Here is a 24,745-nt window from a genome sequence, read left to right on the forward strand (position 1 = left end):
TCTAGAGCTTTCTATGATACATTTTATAGTCCCACAGTCAGATTTCACACTCACATAGTGTAATAATAATAAGGAATAGTAATGCTATTACTAGGTTATTGAGGGCTTACCTTATGCCAAACAAGGTGCTTTAGAATTTACAGAGTCAGAATATTAGCCATTCATATTTCTGCTTCCTGTTCACATTTCTTCTTCCTGTTCATTTTTAAGGGAATAATGTATATCTATAAATTTCATGATAGCCACTTACTTCCAAAAGGAAATAAAAATTTCTATGTAGCTTATTTTACTACACTTTTTTTTTATAAAATTAAAATACAGATAAGCAAAAGAGATCACCTGTATGCCTACTAACCGGAAATAGTCAATGCCCACATTTGAAGAGTGCCAATCCACGTTCTCGTCTGTAGCAATAGGTATATCTATTTTTAAAAATTGGATCACATCATATTTTCACATGTTTTCATAAACACACATGGACAGAAATTCATGCTCACTGTAAGCATGTAGTTCAAACCATACAGGAATATATAGAGTAAAAGCAAATGCTCCCTTTCACGACCCCCTTGCCTTGTTCCCCTTTCTGTGGGTAACTGCTATTGAACATGTGGTGTGTATTTCTGAAATTTTTGGTATGCATCTGACACATATTTACAGTTTTTTAAAGACCATAAGTGGGGCCATATTTTACATTTCCTAATGCAGTTGGTTTATTTTGATTGACGGTGTATTATAGGGTTCTTTCCATGGAACTTTTTTCTTTTTGAGGATTATATGGTGTTCCGCAGTGCACCAACACTTTAAATGTTACCAATTTTTCATTGTTACACACAGTGCTGCAATAAACCAATAAATTTTGGGGTGATATTTTTGAGTGCACATGTGACTCTTTCTTTTTTTTCCCACATTAAAATTGTATTTATTTATTTATTTTTTCAAATAGTTTATTGTCAAATTGGTTTCCATATAACACCCAGTGCTCATCCCCGCAAGAGCCCTCCTCCATGCCCATCTCCCCTCTCCCCTCCCACATCCATCAGTCCTCAGTTTGTTCTCAGCATTCAAGAGTCTCTCATGGTTTGCCTCTCTCCCTTTCCCCCACCATTTCCCCCCTTCTTCTCCCCATGGTCCTCAGTTAAGTTCCTCCTAATCCTCCTATACATGCAAACATATGATATTTGTCCTTCTCTGCCTGACTTATTTCGCTCAGCGTAACACCCTCAAGGTCCATCCATGTTGCTACACATGGCCAGATTTCACTGTTTCTCATTGCCATGTAGTAATCCATGGTATAGATAAACCACATCTTCTGGATCCATTCGTCCGTTGATGGACACTTAGGCTCTTTCCATGTTTTAGCTATTGTGGAGAGAGCTGCTATGAACACGTGTGACTCTTTCTGAAGGATAAAGTCCTAGATGTAGCAGCTTCCCTGTCCCCCCCGGAATATTTTAGAGTGCCCAATTCTTGACACCCCTGTCCATATTGGGCACTTAAAATTTTACATTTGTGCCAATCTGCCAATCGGATTATAATGGACTATGGCACTGTTCCCTTCCTGGCATGAACCTTCCCTGATTTTCGTAACAAAGACTGATCTTGCTTTGGCAAGATCCTGCTGCCCCGTCAGTCCATGTGGGTAGGTGGGCTCGCTGCATCTCTGATCCCAGAGGAGAGCGTGCACCCCAGCTGATCGGACAAGTGCTGTCTTCCCAGAATTTCAATCTGGACATCAAGGTCGCCCGGCTGGCTCAGTCGGCTAAGCATCCAACTTCCAATCAAGTCATGATCTCGTGGTTTGTAGGTTTGTGCCCCACATTGGACTCTGTGTTGACAGCTCAGAGCCTGCAGCCTGCTAGGGATTCTCTCTCTCCCCCTTTCTCTGCCCCTTCCCCACTTGTGCTCACTCTTGCTCTCTCTCTCTCTCAAAAATAAATAAACAATTAAAACATTCTTTTCTTCCTTTCAATGTTTGATCAATTGAGACATTTTTAATCTGGAGCAGATTAGACCATGAGGGAAGGCAGGTGAAGTTCATTCATCGCAGTGGCACTGCCTGGATGAGACCAGCTTCCTACATCCTCCAATCTGCCCTGTTTCTTGTACTTTCTAAGGTCAGTCAACGTCCCCTGAGAATAGACAATTTAGGTTTGATAGACTTCTCCTATAATATCATATGGGCTTGATACCTTTTTTGGGGTACATCTTTGACAAACTTTTGTTTCCCGTCATTATTGGCCTCATCAGGCTTTTCTATCTCTCTTGGAGTCAAGTTTGAAAAATCATCCATTTTGCTGGTATGCAGCGGTACGCCACATTTTCTTCTATTTTTTGGTAATACCTTATGTGTCTGTCCACATAAATTGTCCCTCCTCTCATGCCTAGCTTTTGAACATTCTTTCTTTTATCAGTAAGATGATTTCAGCTGGAAATAACAGGAAAGCATGATGCGAGTTGGCTTAAACAGTGAGGAAATGTATTATCTCACATAACAAAAAGTCGAGAGACAGGATGTCTGTAGTACATCAGGACTCTGGGTCCAATTTTCCTCAATTCTCTGGTCACGGACCTTGGGCCAGCAGCAAGATGATTCTAGCAGCTCCGAGCATCAGACTCAAAAATACAGAGAAAGAAAGAGACTAACGACCTCTTCTACGTGTCTCTCTCTTAAGAGTGTCGAACTTTCCTCCAGCAATCTTGCCGTGTCGTATAGGTCAGGACTGGGTAACGTGCCCATTGCTAAACCAATCATTCAGAAGGGGATGAAATTGGCCACCATAACTTCCTTAATCATTCCAAGGTGGAATGACTCCTGGAGAGGCAACCACCTTGACCACTCGTCCGCTTTAATCAGACTTGCCGGAGGTTTGTCGGTTTTCTTAGTCCTGTCTTATTGATCTTGTCTTATTGATCAGGTCTTTGCCTTTTGTTTCCTAATGCATTATTGCCTCCCTCTACTTTAGATTTACCGCATTATTAATTTATTTCTAAACTTTTCTTTTTTAAAAATGTTTATTTATTTTTAAGAGAGAAAGAGAGAGTGCAGTACAGAGGCAGAGAGAGAGGGGGGCAGGAGGATTTCAAGCAGGATTTCAACCCTGTGCTGACTGCAGAGAGCTCAATACAGAGCTCCGACTCACAAATGAGATCATGACCTGAGCCGAAGTCGGATGTTTAACATACTGAGCCACCCAGGTGCGCCTAAGCTTATGGTTTTACACAAATTCACAAAGGCTATAACTTTTCCTCTTATTGTTATCTTGGCCACAACCATATATTCCTGTCATTGTTACTTATTTCTAAATAATCTATAACTTTAGTTTTACTCCCTTCTTAACTCAAGGTTGATATAGAAGTTTTTCTTTTCTTTGTTGGTTTTCTTTTCAAGAGGAATAAGCCTTCTCTCCTTTGTTGTTATTTTCTACTTTCACTGCACAGTGGTGTGGTCTATGTGATTTTTTTTTTTTGCATGTAAATATCTTTAAATGTATGTGTGAAGACAATGCTTTTTTCATTTTTATTTATTTTCTGTTTTTCTTTCCTTCATTTTTAAATGATTTTTAAAAGCTTTAGCATGTGCTAAAGGAACACATGCACAATTTGTTCTTTTTTTAAAAAATTTTTTTAATGTTTTACTTGTTTCTGAGAGAGAGAGAGACAGTGTGAGCAGGAGAGGGTCAGAAAGAGAGAGAGAGAGAGAGAGAGAGAGAATCTGAAGCAGGCTCCAGGCTCTGAGCTAGCTGTCAGCACAGAGCCCGACATGGGGCTTGAATCTATGAACCATGAGATCATGACCTGAGCTGAAGTCGGACAGTTGACCGACTGAGCCACCCAGGTGCCCCCCGGAGCACACACACAACTTAAATGGAATAATAGAATGCAAGGCATGTAAGAAGATAGCTATTTATTGGCCCTTTCCTTACCCCCCTCAGCCCTATTCCCTGGAGGCAATAAAATAATAGTAATTTTCAACAATTTTAACTGGGTCTTCTGTTAACTTACTTCCATATGTCATATGCTGCTATTTCTTGATTTTTTTCAGTATTAGATATTATCCATTTGAACTCATTCCAATGAATATGAAGATCGCTCTTATCATACCCTCGCTACTAACTTCCCTCTTTCCTTACCCACTGGTCCATTACAGCTTTATCAGCATTTCGCGGCTGCTGTTCATTACTGAGACACACAGTGTTCACTGATTATATGTCCTTTCCCGAACAATCTTTTCCTCTCTAGAGATAATAACTGCTTCATTTTTGTCACTTGGTTAGTTTTCTGTGTGCCTATTATTAGCTATTCCCAAAGTTTTGAAAAACATTCTGAAGCAACTTAATACTATTTCCCACCTGGGTAAATGTACCAAGACGTTTTTCAGTTTCTTTTTCTTATTTATTTATTTTTCATCAGCAAAAAGTTCCTCCTGGAATTCACGGTTCGTTGGCACTGATTTGGATTGTTTGATCTCTACGCCCCCCGTGTTCTGCTGTCCTGGGACTTCCCAGCACCTATGTTTTGTACTAAACCTCCTTTTTCCTGAATCTTGTGTCTTCCTGTTTTTTGATGTCCTTCCTGGCTTGACTGAAGCACGTTGGCCAGGACACCCTGGAAAAGGGCATCTGGGGAGCATACCAGGTGCCAGTGGTGCCCACCTCATACCTAGTCAACTCACCTGAACACGCCTGCACTTGCTAGAGGGCTCAATTTCTCTTGAGCATTTAACTAGGCTCGGGGAAAATTAGTCTCCCCCCTTGGATAGGAGAGGGGCTCTAAGTGTCTAATTTCTCCTTATATAGACTTCCCAGCTAGCCTTTTTTTTTCTTCTTCAAAATCATTCCTGATCTATATATTGTGTCTAATCTAATTCCTCCTATTCCTGAAGCCTTCAGGAAAAGTATCTTGCTTATCATTGGTATTTTCCTCATTAGAGAAATAAACTCAACTCCTGATAATTCAATTTTCTATAACAACAGGACCAAGCTTAGTAGGCATCATTTTCTTCACAGATATTAAACAAAATATTGTTGTTTAATTGGTCGAATATTAGAGATATTTTTATATTAAAATTTTTTTTTTAACATTTCTTCTTTTTTTTGAGAGAGAGAAACAAAGTGCAAACAGGGGAGGGGCAGAGAGAGAAGGAGACACAGAATCCGAAGCAAGCTCCAGGCCCAGAGCAGTCAGCACAGAGCCCGATATGAGGCTGGAACGGACGAACCATGAGATCATGACCCAAGCCGAAGTTGGACACTTAACCGACTGAGCCACCCAGGCGCCCCTACTTTGGTTTATCTTAATCAGACTAGTCGAAGGCCTACTGAGCTATTGCAGCGTTAGCTTCTGATATTTTGATCAAATCTTCTCTCTTGTTTCTTCTCTTCTCTCTTGTACACTATAATCTCTCTTTTTTTGCAATAATTTTTAATCTTAATAGATTCCCTTTTCTAATTTCTAATACTTTTATACTTTTAAATACCAAGAAATATGTATATATTTGAAATCATCTAAGATATTTAACCCCCTAGTGTACTCTCTTTGTTTACTGTACTACTGCGTCCACTTGAATTAAATATTCCTTATTTCTCTTCTTTTATTTTTGTGAAAAGCATAGCTCTGTCAGCATTTAAATTATAGTTTATTTCAACAGGATGGCTTAAGATTTCATCAAACACCTTCTAACCTACATTCCTATAACTACTTTATTCTTTTAGTTTTTAAAAAATGTTTTATTTATTTCTGAGAGAGAGAGACAGCGTGAGCAGGGGAGGGTGAGAGAGAGAGGGAGATACAGAATCTGAAACAGGCTCCAGGCTCTGAGCTGGCTGTCAGCACAGAGCCCGATGCGGGGCTCGAACTCAGGAACTGTGAGATCATGACCTTAGTGGAAGTCAGAGGCTGACTTCGTGGGGCTTCAGCTCATAACCCTGAGACCAAGAGTTGCATGCTCTACTGACTGAGCCAGCCTATTAGCAAATAGGGGCGCCTATTTGCTAATATTTTGTTAAGGATTGTTGCATTATATTCATGAGAGATATTAGTCTGTGATGTGTGTTTGTGTGTGTGTGTGAAGCCTGTATTTGGTTTGGCCCAGGATATAGTCTATCTTGGAATATGTTCCATGGGCACTTGAAAGTAAATGTGTTCTTTGTGTGACTTTGGTATCCGGGTAATACTAACTTCTTAAAATGTATTCGATTGTGTTCCCTCTTCTATATTCTGAAAAAGATTGTGAAGATTGAAGTTAATTCTTTCAATTTTTGGCAGCATTCTCCAGAAAACTATCTGGGTCTCGAGATTTTCTTGGGGGGAGTTTTCAAATTATGAATTCAATTTCCTTTATAATTATAGGGTGGACTTTTCAAGGAATTGGCCCATTTTCTCTAAGTTGTCACATTTATATGTATTAAGGTATTTGTAGTTTTTCCTCACTCTCTCTTTGATATCTGCAGTTTCCATAATGATATCCTCTGCTTCCCCCACATACTGGTAGTTTATGTCTTCTTTCTCTTTTTTCTTTAATTTGTCAGTCTTGCGAGAGTTTTGTCCATTGTATTAATTTTTTCAAGAAAGATCAATTTTCTCTTCTTAACTGCATTGATTTTCTCTATTGTTTTTCCTTTTTTTTTTTTTTTTAGCCTTCTGGGCACTGGAATGCTTTTGTGAGTAGTGGTGGGGCCGTAGTTTTTTCCTGTGATGTTGCTGAAGTAGAACATTTATTGTCTAAATGTTTTCTGTCATGTTAAACTATTCCTTTCCCAGTCCTTTAGCTAAAGAGAGCAGACTTTTGCTGGGGCTTCCCCTCCCCCCTTCCTCCCCCCTGCACTCTGCCATTGCTTTTGCAGGTTCCTGGCTTTTTCAGCTCCAAGTCCGGCATATATAAAGCAAAAAGAAGGGCGCCTGGGTGGCTCAGTCAGTTAAGTGCCCAACTTCGCCTGAGGTCATGATCTTGTGCAAGCCCTGCATCAGGCTCTGTGCTGATGGCTCAGAGCTTGGAGCCTGCTTCAGATTCTGAGTCTCCTTCCCTCTCTGTCCCTCCCCTGCTCACACTCTGTCTCTCTGTCTCTCTCAAAAATACATAAACATTAAAAAAAAACATTTTAAGCAAAAAGCAAACCCAGGGAACTTACCATCATTTGTTCCTTGGGTTCTGAGATTCCTAACTGGTTTACTTTCTTCTTTACATTTATTTATTTATTTTAGAGAGAGAGGGGAGAGGGAAGAGAAGAGAGGAGAAAGAGAGAATCCCACAGAGCTCACAGAGCATGGAGCCTGACACAGGGCTCGATCCCACCACCGTGGGATCATGACTGAGCTGAAATCAAGAGTCAGAAGCCTCATGGACTGAGCCACTCAGGCACCCCTTCTTTTTAAAGGTTTTAAAGGTCTTATTTTTATATGTAATGTGCAGAATTTTTAGTTGTATTTAGTAGGAGACTAAGAAAGAGTGCCTGTATTCTATATTCCCTACCTAAGACATATTTTATATATATGTGTGTGTGTATGTATACATGAGCTTTATACGTTTTTTTAATTTTTTTTATTTATTCCGGAGAGAGAGAGACAGCCTGAGCAGGGAGGGTCAGAGAGAGAGGGAGACACAGAATCCGAAACAAGCTCCAGGCTCTGAGCTAGCTGCCAGAACAGATCCCGATGTGGGGCTCGAACCCACAAACTGCAAGATCATGACCTGAGCTGAAGACGGACGCTTAACTGACTGAGCCACCCAGGAGCCCCAAGAGCTTTATATTTTTAATATACATATTTAATCTTATATTTTTTACCAGTACATAAGATTAATCACAGTCTATGTTCCCAAGCTTGTTATGTTGGAAGAACACCTAAGAAGAAGATTAACCAAACTATCAATAGGAAGGTCTCTGGGTAGAAGAAATACAAATGATTTTTTTCTTTATTTACTTTTTCTATATTTTCTACACTGTCTACAATTAGCACGTGTCGTTGCCAATAACATTTGGAAGCCTGATGTTCTATGTGCCTTATGTAGTTGTATTATTAAGAAAAATCTGGAACAGGATGGAAGTTTTTTCTTTTACATCTCTCATCCCTGAAATGCAGCCAGATCAACACCAAACCATCTTGCACACCTAGAAAACAGAGCTGAGGAGTAACATAGCAATCTGCACAACTTGAGCCAAGGAGCTCGACAGAGAGGGAAAAAATTTACTTTTATTGTCCGTCTTTATAAAAATGATTTTTCTTTAATTTTTCAACTATAGTTTTCACTTTTGTGTAAGTTTTTAAAATGCTATTTTACTTTCATTCTTTCATTTTATTTCATTTTATTGTATTCATTTTTTCAAATTTTCAATAGTTTTCCTTTGTTTTTTTTTTCCCCTTTTCTTCCCTTTTCTTTTCTTTCCCTTTTTTCTCTTTTCTATCACGCTTCTTTCAACAACCAGACCAAAACACACCTGGGATCTAGCATCCTTTATTTGATTTTTTTTGTGTGTTTTTAATTGTTATTTTTTTACTTTATTAATTCCTTTTCTTCCTTCGAAATGATGAAACGAGGGGCGCCTGGGTGGCTCAATCAGTTAAGCATCCGACTTAAGCTTAGGTCATGATCTCATGGTTCGTGGGTTTGAGCCCCGTGTCGGGCTCTGTGCTCACAGCTCAGAGCCTGGAGCCTGTTTCAGATTCTGTGTCTCCCTCTCTCTCTGACCCTGCCCTGCTCACGCTGTCTCTCTCTCTCTCTCAGAAATTAAAAAAAAAAAAAAAATGACGAAATGAAAGAATTGACCCCAAAAGAAAGAAGAGGAAGAAATGACAGCCAGGGACTAATCAACACAGATACACGTAAGGGGTCTGATCCATAATTTAGAGTCAAGATAATAAGAATACTAGCTGGGTTTGAAGAAAAATTTGAATCATTTCTACGTCATTTCTACCAGTAAAATAGAGTTTCATAGGCCTTCTTTTTGCTTACGCTGATACCCAGCACAATTGCAGCCTGTAACCTTAAAAAAACTGCTAATTTTCATAACTATTAAAAAGAGTCTTAAAAGAGATGAAAGAAATGTCCCTTCTCTTCTGAATCAACAGAGGGAGTATGGTCCTCTGTATCATAAAGCTGCCCAAAGAATCCAACTTGATACAGTGTCAAACTAAAGACTTTTTATGAGAATATCAATCTTGTTATCTTGAGCAAAAAAAGAGACTTGTGTGAATATTCACAATTGTTAACCCACTTGTTCTGTTAATATCAGTCTGTCCTTGGAAGTAAACACTTTTTGGTTTTGCTTTTTCTTTTAATTATTTTTTTCCCCAAATTTTTATTTAAATTCTAGTTTGGAAGTGAAATGTGACTAAGGGGGCCTTGTCAAAGAACTCCTTAAAAGATTGCCATGTTCAGTGAAAATGGCTTTCAAAAGGAAACCCATGATTCTATGTGGTTATCTTATTTTATATTTTGTTGTCTGGGCAATAACATGCTAACTCACATCTCTGTCTTCCTGCAGAATAAATACTTCTAAAATTGCTCTATTGACACTTTAGTTTTTTCATGTGTCTGCCTATGGTTCTGCTAGAACTATTACTTCTTTTAAAAAAAATTTAAAATATACTTTATTGTCAAGTTGGTCTCCATATAACACCCAGTGCTCATCCCAACAAGTGCCATCCTCCATGCCCATCACCCCCCTTCCCCTCTCCCCCACTCTCCCATAGAACTATTGCTTCAACTACTACTTCAACAAAGAAATTGAGAGATGTATTTCAATTAACAAATTTCATTAACCAATACACAGAGCAGCTGAGAACTGAAGCCAGGCCCAAATAAAGCAGCAAAGAGAAGGGAGATAGTCATCTTGGGCCCTGGCAGGAGCCTGCCCGCCTCTGTGATGTACCTCTTTTTTTTTTTTTTATGTTTTATTTATTTCTGAGAGAGAGAGAGACAGCGTGAGCAGGGGAGGGTCAGAGAGAGAGGGAGATACAGAATCTGAAACAGGCTCCAGGCTCTGAGCTGGCTGTCAGCACAGAGCCCAATGCGGGGGTCGAACCCAAGAACCATGAGATCGTGACCTGAGCTGAAGTTGGACTCTTAACCAACTAAGCCACCCAGGCGCCCTTGTGATATACCTCTTGCCAGCCAGCTCAGAATTACTGTTTTGCTGGATGAATCTGCAGACTGATCCCTCACAAAAAGAGTAAGAAAAATACACACACACACACACACACACACACACACACACATATTTAGTCCTCAACCAGTATTAATTTCTCAAGGAGAAAAAGCTCAGGGCACTATCTTCTGTGAAATATCCTTAATTCTCTTATTTGCTGCCAGCAGTCAAGTTAAAAGAAAAGCTTGGGGCACTGTCTTCCAGGAAGATGTGTGTTTCCTTGTGGAAATGAGGCCCACCTGGCAGCAGAGTGAGTTTCTCACACTTCTCATGTCCCGGGGATGAGGGATGGCTCGCCCCAGGACCTGGAGCCACTCCCTGAGAGAGGAACAATTTGGTGAGAAGCTTGGAGCATGGGGGACTCAGACAGCAGCCTTGTGGCCGCTTTCCGAATGTATACTCTAAACTCCGTGCGCGTGGGCTGAGGGGGTGGCTCAGTCGGGTTGAGCGTCTGACTCTCGATTTTGGCTCAGGTCATGATCTCACTGTGTGGTCGTGCCCCCTCCTTAAGGAAAAGAAAAAAAACACCCTCAAGGTAACCTGGCTATGCACGTACATGACAACATCTTTCATGACCTTGCCATATGAGACCACTTACCCAGACAAAATGTTTGTGTGTGTTATCATATATGGAGACAAAGAAGTAGAAAATATGCAAAAAGCGACGCCACGTGGTGTTTGGGGGCTCTGTTCTCTGGGTACGAACCTAAATGAGCGGTGCCGGCAGGAATAAAGTTTCTTCCTGGAAGGAAAAACCTCAGTGTCACGACTCTGTGCAAGAATCCTGCTACCACGGTTGTGAGATCGAATCCTTCATGGGGCTCCACGCTGAGCATGGAATCTGCTTGGGATTCTCTCTCCCTCCCCCTCTGCCCCTCGCTCTCTTAAAATAAATAAATAAACATTAAAAAATAATTTTTTTAATGTTTTATTTATTTCTAGGAGAGAGAGACAGCGTGAGCAGGGGAGGGTCAGAGAGAGAGGGAGTCACAGACTCTGAAACAGGCTCCAGGCTCTGAGCTGGCAGTCAGCACAGAGCCCGATGCGGGGCTCGAACCCACGAACCCCGAGATCATGACCTAAGCGAAAGTCGGACGCTTAACCGACTAAGCCACCCAGGCGCCCCAATAAATAAACATTTTTAAAAACCGTGCATCTAGGGCATGTCAATTGATGTCTGGCTTATCTGGAAACTTCCAGCTTCTCCTTAAACAACCTGAAATAGACCTGAGAGTATTCTTTTTTTCCCCCCTCCCCCTGCTCTTTTCCTTCTTTCCTCCATTTTCCACTCCTTCCTTCCCCTTTCCCCTCCTTCTCTCCCCTCACTACCTTTCCCCCTCCCTCTCTTTATTTCTTTTGTCTTTTTTTTGTAAGAAATGAACAAGCAATGAAACTCTCTTACACTGTTAGCAGAATTGTAAAATGGCTCAGTGATTTTGAAAGAATAGTTTGACAGTTTCTTAAATAGTTAAACATATAGACCTAAAATTATAAAGCCCTTGGGAAAAAATCATAGGGCCAAAGTTTCATGGCATTGAATTCAGCACTGATTTCTTGGATGTGACGCCAAAGGTGCCGGCAACAAAAGAAAATTAGACAAATTGGACTTTAAAAAATTTAAAAATTTTGCGCATGAAAAAGCAACATGACAGAAAGACGACCCCCAGAATGAGTGAAAACATTCGCAAATCATAAACCTGATAAGGGGTTAATGTCCAGAACATATAGAGAACTCCTAAAACTCAACAAAGAAAAATCAAATTTTAAAATAGGCACAGAATTTGAATAGACATTTCTTTCTATTTTTTTATGCTTATTTATTTTTGAGAGAGAGACAGACAGACAGAGCTTGCACAAGCGAGGAGAGGCGGGGGGTGGGGGACAGAGGATCCGAATTGGGCTTTGTGCTGACAACGGCGGCGAGCCCGATGCAGGGCTGGAACTCATGAACCATGAGATCATTGCCTGAGCTGAAGTTGGATGCTCAACAGACTGAGCCACCCAGGAGCCCCTATAGACATTTTTCTAAAGAAGATAAGCAAATGACCAATAAGCACATAAAAAGATGCTCAATATCACTAATCATTAGGGAAATGCAAATCAAAACTACAATAAGCTACTGCCTCCCACCCGTTAGGGTGGCTAGTCTCAGAAAAATAAACAGAAAATAACAAATGTTGCTGAGGAAGTGGAGCAACCAGGAACTCTCATACACTGTTTGTGGGAACGTAAAATGGCGCGGCTGCTACAGAAAACGCATGGCGGTTCATCAGAAAATGAGAAATAAGACTTTATGATCCAGAAACTCCACTCATGGCTATCTACCCCATAGAATTGGAAGCAGGGTCTCAAAGAGATATTTGTATACACATGTACTTAGCAGCGTTATTCACAGTAGCTAAACTGTGGAAGAGCACAAGTGTCCATTAATGGTTAAGCAAGGTGGAGTGTTTATTATTTAACCTAAAATGGCAGTCTGACATAGGCTTCAATGTGGATAGATCTTAAGGACCTTATGCTAAGTGAACTAAGCCAGTCACAAAAAGCAAATTCTGTATGATTCTACTTATATGAAGTACTCAGAGTGGTCAAGATTATAGAGATAGAAGGTCAAATGGCGGTTGCCCTGCTACCGGGAAGATGAAGAGTTCTTGTTTCATGGGGACAGAGTTTCAGTTTTACAAAATTAAAGCCTTATGGGAATGGATGGTGGTGACGGAGGCGCAATATTATGAGCGTATTTAATACGACTGAACTGTACACTTAAAAATAGGTTAAATGGTCGATTTTGTTAAGATGGTGTATTTTATGACAATAAAAAAGTATACAAATACACATATGATACATACTTACATAAAAAAGTAAAAATTAAAAAATAAAAATGTTAAACTTATATCTACACCTCATTAGCCAGCCAGTCTACTCCTATATAAATGAAAGCCAGTCTACTCAGTACAAATGGAAGCTAGTAAGTCCTGGGGATCAAACTACAGCGTGGTGGGGACACCTGGGGGGCTCAGTCAGTTAAGAGTCCGACTTTGGCTCAGGTCATGACCTCACGGTGTTTGGGTTTGAGCCCCACTTTGGGCTCTGTGTTGACAACTCAGAGCCTGGAGCCTGCTTCAGATTTTGTGTCTCCCTCTCTCTCTGCCCCTGCCCCACTCATGCTCTGTTTCTCTCTCTCTCAAAAATAAATAAAACATTAAAATAAAAAGAAGAACTACAGAGTGGTGACTACAGCTAGTCATGCTGGCTTGTATATTTGAAAATGGCTAAGAGAGTAGATCTTAAACGTTCTTGTCACCAGAAGAAAAAATTTGTAACCCTGTGTGATGATGGATGTTAATTAGACTTATGGTGGTGATCATTCTATGATATATCCAAATATTGAAGAATTGTGTTGTACACCTGAAACTAATGTGCTATATGTCAATGATATCTCACTATAAATAACTGATTAATTAAGAAAGCCAGTGTGCATGCAACCACCTGCACATGAATGTCCATAATAGTTTTATTTATTTTATTTGGAGCTAATAATATATGAGCTCTCAAGCCAGAAAAAGACATGGAGGAAACCCAAATACACATTGCTAAGTGAATGAAGGCAATCTGAAAGGTTACACACTGTAGAAGTCCAACTCTATGATATTCTGGAAAAGGAAAGACTATGGAGACAGTGTAAAAAGATCCGTGGTTACCAGGGTTTAGGAGGAATAGACAGAACACAGAGGGTGGTTAGGGCAGTGAAAATACTCTATATGACACTATAATAATGGGTATGTGTTATTACACATTTGTCCAAACCCATAGAACGTATATCACCAAGAGTCAACCTTAATGGAAACTGTGGATCTTGAGTGTGGATAATAGGTCAATGTTCGTTCATTAACTGTAAAGAATGTACCGCTCTTGGGAGAAGGTTGTTAATGAGGGACCCCATGCATGTGGGGGGGGTGCGTGTGTACATGGGTACCCTCTGCACCTTCCCCTCAATTTTGTTGTGAATCTAAAAGTATTCTTAATAAATCCTGTTTAAACATCCTACACACACGCACATCTGACCTGAAGGATGGCAGATAAGGAATTTAAGGAACTCTTGTCCAAGCCCAGCAAAAAGAAATTCACAAGAAAAAAAAGAAGAAAGTGAGTCTCAGAACAGTAAACATAATGTGATCCTATTTATTAAAAGTTCAAAAGTGCAAAGTTATTACAAGTATAAAATAAAGGGAGTGATCGATGCAAGATGAGGGTTGTGGATGATTGTCATGGGGAGGGAAGAGTCATCCATCAGAAGGGACCCACACTGCACTTCATGGATAATGGCAATATTCTATGTCTTCAACTGGGTGAGAGCACAAAACTGCATATTGCATCATTGTTCTTTCAACTTTCACATCTTTATAAATATTTTTATCTACTCAATGAAAAAAAAGAAAAAGAAAACCAGAAGCATCAGCCCACTAGTGACAAGCCAGGTGCAGCTGGGAATAGGACAATCTAACTGGTGTTGGGATGGGCTGAAGACAGGGACCTGCCCCATCTCCCCGTGTGGGTTCTGGATGGTCCTGAAGGCAGAGCTCCCTCAGCAAACTGGATTTCCGTCTTCATAAGCACAAAGCAAGGCCGGAGGTTGCTTTTCTCTCCTAACTAGTTCATTGATTAAGCTTCAAGGGAGTAAAATTTCCCAGAGGCCTTTGTAGGGATTTAAGTGTGGAGAATATGATAGCTTCGCCCCACATCTATAGAGGCCATCTTGCCTCCCACACTGAGATCTTGGGAGTTGCTGCAGACCGTACAGAGGGTCTCTCTCCAATCATGACACTGTGGTAAGGGCAGTTAAGAAGAAAGAACAGCAAAGGAAGGGAAAGATCTTTGAGGTTGATTTAGAAGCCCCTTACAAACCTATCTAACCCGGAGACTCTGTTTTAGAGTGTTAGGGGTGGAGGTCCATCTAAACACATTTCAGTTTCTTAATTTTTATTAGATCTGGCCAAGAATTTTCTTCCTCTTCTAGAGCCTTCTGGGTCTTTCACATCACGTTAGCTGCAAGGTTCACTGCCTCCCTGACTCTCTCCACGCCCATATTTTCAACCCCCACTGGATTCCCTGGGGCCACCTGCACAAAGATACATGCCTCTCAGATAATGGAAAATTTATTCTAAATGCTTATTTTAGATTGAGAAATATCCGTTCTCTCACACCCATGTTGCTAATACGTCTGCTCTGCTCTGTGGTTTTTACACAGCTGAAGGGTCATGGCCCTCCCTCTGCCTTCAGGCGGGACTGCTCTCTCCCATTTCTGATGACCTGTTTCATCTCGACGTGGGGGTTACGATGGGGAGGGGTGGGGAGTGTCCCTGTGACAAGAGCCATGGGCCCTGCCATTAAGGAGGCCTTGATCAAACAGCAAATATTCAGAGGCAAGGACAACAATTCCCATAAGGCCACTTGGAGCTGAAGAGAGAAGCTATAGCCTCCCTATCGCCCTCATTCCTGAGCCTCCTTGGGTTTCTCAAGCTATCAGATGCCTCGTATCTCTAATTTCCTCGGGATCAGTGGCTCAAGCTTTGGCCCTGAGCCCTGGACTCACTGCTGTGTCCTCTAGAAGTCAATGTCCCTCCTTCCTCTCCTCTTTCCCAGGGAACTCTCTCTGCCTCATACTCAGATTTCCTCTGAGACTGAATATTCACCTTTAATCGTGCTGCAGAAACAGAGAGCAGAGACATGAGTTCAGAGAAATTTGTGTACAAATTGGTGTGGGCTTCGGATGGTTGGAGCCTACAAGGGACTAGTCTGATACCTGATTGGGTGCCATTGCTGATCTTCCCGCCCTGTCCATCTGGTCACTAGAAACCCAGGGCAGGATAGGGCAGGCCATGTGAATTCTCATCATTGCTGTGTTGCCTTCAAGCAATGTCCTGCTTCCCTATTGTTTCACTAGTGAGATGAAGGGTTAGTGCACTGACCCTTCCCCGAGTGCCATGAAGGCCAGAAGGAGATCAGGCAATTAATTAGGTGCTTTGGAAAGTCTCTGAGCTCGATGGAGGAATTCTTGACCAGTTGAGAGTGTTACCATTTCACCCATAACCCTAAGGATGTAGATGATGCTGGAGCCAGCCTACCCGAATCTGAATGATGAAAGCCAATCGCCAAGTTGAAAATAGACCCCAGATGCAAGGAGATGAGACAGTTAGATTTACTTCCTCTTTTCTAATTTGAGAGGTTCCGTGTTGAAGAAAATCAGTGCGTTAGAGGCTGCAGGAGACCTAAACACAGTCACCATGAAGCTGGGCTGTCTCTGCACGGCTGGGGCCTTCTACTTTTCGCCTACTATGCTCTGGGCAGCCCCGATGCTACTAGGTAAGTGAAATGTTTGAACATTGGTGTGGGAACGGAGATATGTCTGACTTTGGTCAAGAGAAAGAAACATGGACTGACTTTGGCCCAAAGCAGCAATGTTCAGGTGGGAAGTGAAGGAAAGATGTTAGAAAGTCTGCTGTGCTGGCTTGAATGGCTCTTTCTGAATACAAAAGTCTTCAGTCCTTTCCCATTCTAAAAGTTCCTTTGACTATGATGTTCTCTATTTAACTACCATCTCAACTCTTTTCCTTCCTTTTCTCATAAATTTTTTGAAAGAGTAGTTAGCGCTTGCTTTCTCCACTTCCTCACTTTTCACTCACTCATGCCCAGTGCTCCCAGTCTGGCTTCCACTGGAAACAGTTTTGCCCAGAGTGCAATGACTTCTCTGTAGACTGTACCACTTTCAGTTTTTTAGTTCTTCATCTGCTGGGCTTCTCTGCTGCATTGGGCAATGTTGGTCACATATTCTTTCCTGGCATTCTCTACTCACCTGGGTTCAGTGTGCCATTTTCTCCTTGTACCTGTCCACGTACCTGTCTTTGTCCTTTGGTGCCCTCTCCTCTCTTCCCCTTAAAGACTGGTGTTTTCTACCATTGCATACCTGCCTCCCTACTCCTCTCTCTTTACACAATTCCCTTAGTGAGCTCATTTATCTGTATAATTTTAATCACTACAGCTATATACTTCAGAGTCCAAAGCTCTGTCTCCACCCCTAATTATGCTTCTGAGCTTCACAGTCCGAGATCAAATTTTGCACGAAACATATCTACCTGCATGTTTCATGGGTCTCTCAGCACAATATGACCAGAGCTAAACTCATCTGACATCTTGGCTCCCACCTCTCTTAATTTCATCTTTCACTATTTCTGATCTTGATTCATGGCATCCACCCAGACACCCAGGCCAAAAACTTGGGAGACAACTTAGATGCTTCCCTCTCCATCCTCTGCATGGCATTAGTCAACAAGTTTGGCAAAATGAAACTTTTAAACCTTTTAGAGCCCAGTCCCTTCCTTGAAACAGAACTAATAGTATCCTAGGAAGAGCCCTCATCATTTCTGACTTTGGCCTTAAAAGGGATTCTGCACCAATGCATACAAGACCTACTATAGCCAGCCCCCACTTAACGTCTTCAGCCTCTGCCCTTACCTGTGAGCCCTGCAAATTATGCCATAATAACCCCCCAACCTGCTTATATTAATACACTCACACACTGGACTCTTACTTATCTCCCAACTTTTCTCATACCACTACTTCTGCCTGAAATGGCCTCTTCCCCTCACTCACAAACTTCTAGGCACCCCTAAAAGGTCAGCTTAGGTGGCATCTTCACCAGGGAATGTTCTTTGAGCCCTCCTTTCTGCCCCAGTGGCTGTCTGTCATACCTCTTTGTTATTAATTTCCTCCTCGTGCTGAAATAATCTCTTCGTATGCCTGTGCCATCCAACGAACTGAGTTAACTGCAGACAGGGACAATGCTTTTTTGGTTTTGTTTTTTAACCTTGTCATGTTTATGTTTGAATTTTTTTTTAATGTTTTATTGATTTCTGGGAGAGAGAGAGAGAGAGAGAGAGAGACAGCGTGAGCAGGAGAGGGTCAGAGAGAGAGGGAGTCACAGACTCTGAAACAGGCTCCAGGCTCTGAGCTGGCAGTCAGCACAGAGCCTGACGCGGGGCTCGAACCCACGAACAGCGAGACCATGACCTAAGCGAAAGTCGGACGCTTAACCGACTAAGCCACCCAGGCGCCCCTATGTTTGAATTTTTAACATCTGCATTTGTTGACTCATTTTATTAAACTCGAAGAATCAGGACTGGGTGACCACATGGAGATACAATGCTGGTATTGTGGCAAAGACTCCTGACACTCTGGTTTCAAGCTGTTCTTACTAGCTCTATGTCACCTTGGAAAACTCACTTTTAATACCTCCGAATTCCATTTTCTTATGCATAAAATGAGATGAATACCAACCGCAGTTTATGGAGTGAAAGTGCCTGGTAGCCCACAAGTTCATGTTCAAAAAGGAGTGGAGGTGGAGTCCAGTTGAGTGACAGCAGAGGAACTGAAAAAAGTAGCATCAGAGTGGTAAAGGGAGCTGAGGGAGGACCTAAAGAAAACACCTGGTACTGATGTCATGAGAATTAGGAAGTGGAGAGGGGCCTTGCGAGGGGAAGCTACGGGGTCAAAGAAGAGCATTGGGCCTCTGAGAGTGGAAGAGAACAAAGGCAAGTGGGTTCGGAGTGGAGAATTGAGTATATGTGAATGGCCGTGGAGTCAGAAGAAGGGGAGAGGGATTAAGGGACAAGAAGCAGTCAGGGAGATGGGGAACATGGAATTTACTTTGCCTGGGTCAGCTGTAAATTTTAACCTGAAAGTAAGGAAAGAACTGTTCTATAGTCACCAGTACAAACTGGGAGAAGAGGGTTGGGATACAGAGAAGGACATAGAAAGGGCTCTAGAGTTGCCATGGAAAGTTCAAGTCCAGACGGCATCAAGGTATAGATGGCTGCAAAATGAAGATCCAAAAGGGAGAGCAAGGAAGGAGACACAGCTAGGTACTGAAAACTATTTGATAGACAATATGTTCAAAGATGAAGAGCCAGGGGAATGTTAAGAAAATGAAAATATGGAAGGAATCCCTCCCCCCCCAAGGAAGGTCTGAAAATTGCAGTAGATCAAGTCTAAACAGTGAAGTAAAAAGAACACTGATTTTGAACTCAGATATACCTTACTTTCTTGCTCCATTCTCTACTCTCTTCTGAAATTTTGGGTAAGTTAATGAACTATTCTAAGCCTGTTTCTTGATGATTTCTAAAATTAGAGTGAAATCACATACCTAGAAATCTTGTGAAGGTCAAGTAAAATAATGTGTGAAAGTGCCCAGCAGTGTCTGACACCCAGCGAGTGTCAGAATCTGATCATCTCCCTTTCCCTTTTGTCTTGTGTCTGCCTGCTCTGGGGTCATAGCTGTCCTTGGCCTCTGGTTTCCTGCACCAGCAGCTGGATGTCATGCTGGTGAGTTCACATTCCGCCATTCTCTCCCCACCCTCTTCCCCAAACTACAGTCCATTCACTAAGAGAACCTGGAAGCCAGTGAATAAAGTCAGAAGTATGGGTCGAGACACACATATGGGTTTGGGTGTCCTTCCCTTCTCACTTTGAAAAGGATGATTCCCCCAGAGAGAAAGGAGTCCTTGTGGAGGGCAATCTTCTGTCTTCTTCCTGCAAGTCACGGCATTATTTTCTCGTTCTCAAACCATGCCCTCCCCAGCTGCCAGTTTTGATACACTGCAGTGTGAAGGACCTGTCAGCACCCGGGACAGCGGCTGCGATACTGAAGAGGACTTGACCTGCCCAAAGGAAGTTGACTTCCAGGTCAAGGGCTACACTTTCAGTAAACCCTTCCATCTGGTTGTGTCCTACGGTGAGGTCCTGGGAGGGACTGACCAGTGCAGGTCTGCTCTTTCTCCCATTTCCCAAACCTGTCCTTTCAGCCCGACAGCCCATTAGGAAGGTCTTCCCAGGAAATTGGGATCTCATGGGATGAGATATAGTAGCTCCCACTCCCTTATCCATGGGGGATATGTTCCAAAACCCCCAGTGGATGCCTCGAACTGAGGATAGTACCAAAGCCTAAACACACTATGTTTTCTCTATACATACATACCTGGGATAAAGTATAAACTAGGCCCATTAAGAGATCAATAAGAAATTAACAACAATAGCTAATAATATAGAATAGTTATAACAGCCTGCTGTGATAAAAGTTATGTAAATGTGGTTTCTCCCTCTCTCAAAATATCTTATAGTACTAATACTCACCCTTCTTGTGATGATGTGAGATGATAAAGTGCCTGTGTGCTGAGACAAGCAAGTGAATGACATGAGCATTGTGATGCAGTGTTAGGCTACTATTGACCTTCTGATGATATGTCAGAAGGATGGTCATTTGCTTCTAGATTGCAGTTGGCCTTGGAAAGTGAAAATGTGGTGAAGGGGGGACTACTGTACCTTCTTCCCCATATTCAGCCCTCAAAAGTGAGGGTTTCCTCAGTCTTCGGTCCTAGAGAAATTGTTCCACAACCCCAACCAGGGGTTGGGCCCCTGAGAAAGTTTGGGGGGGAGGGGTCTGTGTGGGCAGCACTGGGGGAACTCCCAAGGAAGGCAGTGGGTCACACTCAACTTTTGCTTTGGGCTGCAGACTGGCTGATTCTCCAAGGTCCAGTCAGCCCTATATTTGAAGGAGACCCACTAGTTCTACGCTGCCAGGCCTGGCAAAACTGGCCACTGGCCCAGATCACCTTCTACCGAGATGGCTCAGCCCTGGGACCCCCTGGACCTAATAGGGAATTCTCCATCGCCGTGGTACAACAGGCTGACAGTGGACACTATCACTGCAGTGGTGTCTTCAGAAGCCCTGGTCCTGGGAGACCAGAAACAGCATCTTCCGTGGCTATCAAGGTCCAAGGTGAGACCTGGAGGGAATATTACCATAGCAGAGGCAGGTAGGGAAACCCAGAGGAACGAATACTCTCTTTCATTAGAGGTGGCAAGATCACTAAAGGCTAAGGAACAGGTGGCTGGCAAATGTCCAAGTTGGTCTTCAGGAGGGGCATCATCTCAGTAATTGTGTTCTCAAGTCACTCAGCACTCTCCAAGTTCTGCCTGCTTCCTACAGCTCTGTCTTACAGACCTGTGCTTCCTGGTGTTCACTGATTGGATATCTGGACCAAAGTCAAATTTGCCCATCTCTGGGTCTTTTCTAATCTCATCTACTTGAAGAGAGAGAAGACTCGAAATGTTCAAATGGAGCTTTTCTAAAGAGTGCTCATTGTTGATAGAAATAGGGAGAGGAACATGTGACTGGGTTCTTTGTGTACAATAACCTTTGGTTAATGGGTTAGCACACCATTTAACAATGATCTCAGCCAGCACACATTCTACCATGTGATCCTAAACCATGTGGTATGATGTTATCTGCTGTATTCGTTCTTTGTCTGGCATGAAAGTAAGATGGTTGAGCTCTTCTTTCTCCCTTCTCTCTCTCTCCCAGAACTGTTTCCAGCCCCACTTCTCAGAGCCACCCCCTCAGCTGAGCCCCAAGAGGGGGGTCCAGTGACCCTAAGCTGTCAGACAAAGCTGCCCCTGCATAGGTCAACTGCCCGCCTCTTCTTCTCCTTCTACAAGGACAGCAGGACTGTGCGTGGCAGGGGTCTCTCCTCAGAATTCCAGATCCCCACAGCTTCAGAGGCACACTCTGGGTCCTACTGGTGTGAAGCAGCCACTGAGGACAACCAAGTTTGGAAACAGAGCTCCAAGCTGGAGATCCGGGTGCAGGGTAAGTTAGTATGTATTTGTCTGGAGTGTGTGAAAAGTGAGGGAAAGAAAGACTGGACCCATGAGCTGGCATTTGGTGTGAGCAGGTTAAGGAAGGACACAGAGGAGGAAGGAAAGATAATTCGGGGATGGAAAAGGGCACAGTTAGGGAACTTCTATCTCACACCGTGGTGCACACCTCACCAAACCAAGACATGGGCCAGCTCCACAGCTGCTGCCTTGTGCTCCCTACCTGAACTCTGGGAATTGGCAGGAATACAGTACCTAGAATGAAGATGAGGTCATGTGGAGTTTATGTTCAGTTCTGGAACCCTCAATTAAGAAGGCTGCATTTGACCTGAAATAATATACTCAGAAGAGGTAAAGGGGGTAATGAGTGAGCTTAAAGCCATATCGTAAGAAAAATAGTGGGGAAGGGTGGAAGATACTCATCTTGAAGAGGATGTGACCCAAGGGGTCAGCAGAGGTGTCCTCAAAACACTGAAGGCTGGCACAAAGATGAGGAGTTGCCCTAATGTCACATACAGTAAAGAGGTTGACCTATGACCAGTTACCGCATCCGTGCTGCAGGGAATTAGGTTCTGAGAATTGCTAATATTCATAGCCCCGTAATGATGATGCCTCATCACTGAAGACTTTCAAACTGAGGTAGCCAAGTTTCAGATTCAAATTTTGACCATGAAGGAGTCCTCAAACCTCTGTTGCCATTGGACCCCCACCCCCACCCCGCCCCTGACAACCACTTTCAGAAAACAAGAAAGATTGACCAGGAATATGAGGCTAGGGCCAGCATCAGACTTAACTCTTACATGTGCCTCCTACCCCGTAATGCAGGTCCCTCCAGCTCTACTGCACCCCCTACCTTGAATCCAGCTCGTCAGAAATCAACTGTTCCAGAATCGACTCCAACAGAGTCCCCTGCATCTCAGCCTCCACTGTCCACTCCTTCTAAGAATTCAGACTTCTCCTCTCCTCTGCGGGTGCTGGACCCCCATTTGAATCAACAGATGGGCATTCTTCTCAAGCAAATGCAGGATATGAGAGTTCTCCTTGGTCACCTGGTCATGGAGCTGAGGGACTTATCTGGCCACCTGAAGCTCGAGACCACAAAGGGCCATGCCAAATATGAGTAAACAATTCACTTGCAGTATTGCTCAATGACTCCCAATAAACTCAATTTTTTCTACCTTTCCTCTTTCTGTCCTATAACATACACATAATACCCATAAATGGCTTTACAAACTGCCCAGTGTTATGTTAGAGTAACTGGCATAGGTGAGTAGACATAAATTTGCACAAAGCGATCATTGGAGTTTAGCTAGGATTGTATATTCTCTCATAACATGACAACATAATCCTGTTCTCTCTAAGCCAGGAATTGCCTTCTGCTGCCCAGACCAGAATCTGGTGATTGACAGAAAGTCAATGAGAAGGATTTAGTCTCCATTGGAGGCAACCCCCACCCCCAACCAAGGGGATATCTGACAATGTCTGGAGACATTTTTGGTCTTCACCTTGTGGGGGGTGGTACTCCTGGCACTCTAGGGAGTAGAAGCCAAGGATGTTGCTAAACATCAGCCCGCGCTGGACAGCCCACACAATAAAGGATTATCTGGCTCAAAATGTCAGTAATGCTGAGATTGAGAAACTTCAGCCTAGTGGAAGCGAGGTGTTAGACTCTGGGGTGGGCCTTTACCTCTTTGCTGGCTCCCCCCCACCAGCATCGTTCAGCAAATATTGATTACATGCTGGTATTTTGTTGGCCTCTACCACATACCAAAGTTAGCGCTCTGTTAAGTATACTCATAGGATAGTGTCCCTGTCTGTAGAGGGTATAGCCTTTGGGATAGAGGAGCAGGAATACCCTTTCCCATCAAACAATCAAAGCAGGGTATTCAAAAATTTCCTACTGGACTCAGAAATAGGTGATCAAGCATAACATTACCAGAACAGTAATCATTGGTTTCAATATACTTGTCTCTGAAATGTTTTTCATTAACAAAATACATATGTCTATTTTGATACCATAATAATATTTTTTTTCTACATTTGGACTGCTATTGTACATGCACAGCCAATGAAAGATAGCTTGACAGATTCTACGATGACCTTTGGACAATGGGTTAGCACACCATTTAATAATGACCTTAGCCACCATGTGATTTATCCTAAATCACGTGGTACGATGCTATCTGCTCTATTCTTTCTTTGTGCCATTTACTCTGTGCAGTTTTGACCCACAATGATTTGCAAAAGGTGTGCATGTCATCTCTCCAGACATGCCACAAAGAAACAAAGGAATAGAATCAGGCTGGATATTAAAATCTGAGTTTTATCTAAAATACGAGTTTTATGGTGGTTCTTAACACCTTCAAGGCAAAGGATCAGGAGGTCTGATTGGGAATTGGTGAAAGCCCAGAACCATCTTTGCGCCGAGAGGATCAATTCACAACTATGTGAATGGGAATTGCAAGAAATGATGACCAGAGATATTTCATGACTTTGGTGGATTTGGAAACAGGGAAGTTCAATTGCTAAAGGATCATGCTGGATATAACTCCAAAGATGTTATAACTGTGTCATAACTATAACTGTGTTATAACCATCCTGCTTGGAGTTTATTTCAGCTAATGGTATCATTTTCATGAATGCATCCTGCAAGCTTTCCTGCTAAACAAGGAATTCACGCACAGATAATAAGAGCTATCAGAGATCAGGGAAGGAAGAAATGGATTCAGCTGACTGAGGTTGGTGTCACGCCTACACTCCTCATCGGTGGGTCTGTGTGCATCTCTATCATCACACTGCATTTGAATTTTTTATTATCCTATTTTTATTCACTGGAGAGTGAGCTCTTTGAGCCCTTCGCTCCTCATTGACTCTTTGCTGCCTGGTTTAATGAG

General features: G+C 42.5%; 1 protein-coding gene across 1 annotated transcript; it reads left to right on the top strand.

Moving 5' to 3' along the window:
• The first annotated feature begins 16,378 nt into the window (after window positions 1-16,378).
• Window positions 16,379-23,033, top strand: FCRLA (Fc receptor like A). Its single transcript, XM_039245983.1, has 6 exons — window positions 16,379-16,505; window positions 19,473-19,520; window positions 19,777-19,929; window positions 20,707-20,973; window positions 21,559-21,843; window positions 22,677-23,033. Exons 1-6 carry the CDS (start codon window positions 16,427-16,429, stop codon window positions 22,973-22,975), a joined length of 1,131 nt encoding a protein of 376 aa, XP_039101914.1. The 5' UTR covers window positions 16,379-16,426; the 3' UTR covers window positions 22,976-23,033.
• Window positions 23,034-24,745: the final 1,712 nt, after the last annotated feature.

Source organism: Hyaena hyaena, unplaced genomic scaffold (genome assembly GCF_003009895.1).
Source record: "Hyaena hyaena isolate Hyena2069 unplaced genomic scaffold, ASM300989v1 scaffold_275, whole genome shotgun sequence".
NCBI classification, from domain to species: domain Eukaryota; kingdom Metazoa; phylum Chordata; class Mammalia; order Carnivora; family Hyaenidae; genus Hyaena; species Hyaena hyaena.

Excerpts from the sequence above, each read along its gene's own strand:
- FCRLA (XM_039245983.1), top strand. The coding sequence starts at position 16,427 with ATGAAGCTGGGCTGTCTCTGCACGGCTGGGGCCTTCTACTTTTCGCCT. Across the intron at positions 19,521-19,776 it reads AGCAGCTGGATGTCATGCTG|CTGCCAGTTTTGATACACTG; the intron begins GTGAGTTCACAT and ends TGCCCTCCCCAG. Across the intron at positions 20,974-21,558 it reads CGTGGCTATCAAGGTCCAAG|AACTGTTTCCAGCCCCACTT; the intron begins GTGAGACCTGGA and ends TCTCTCTCCCAG.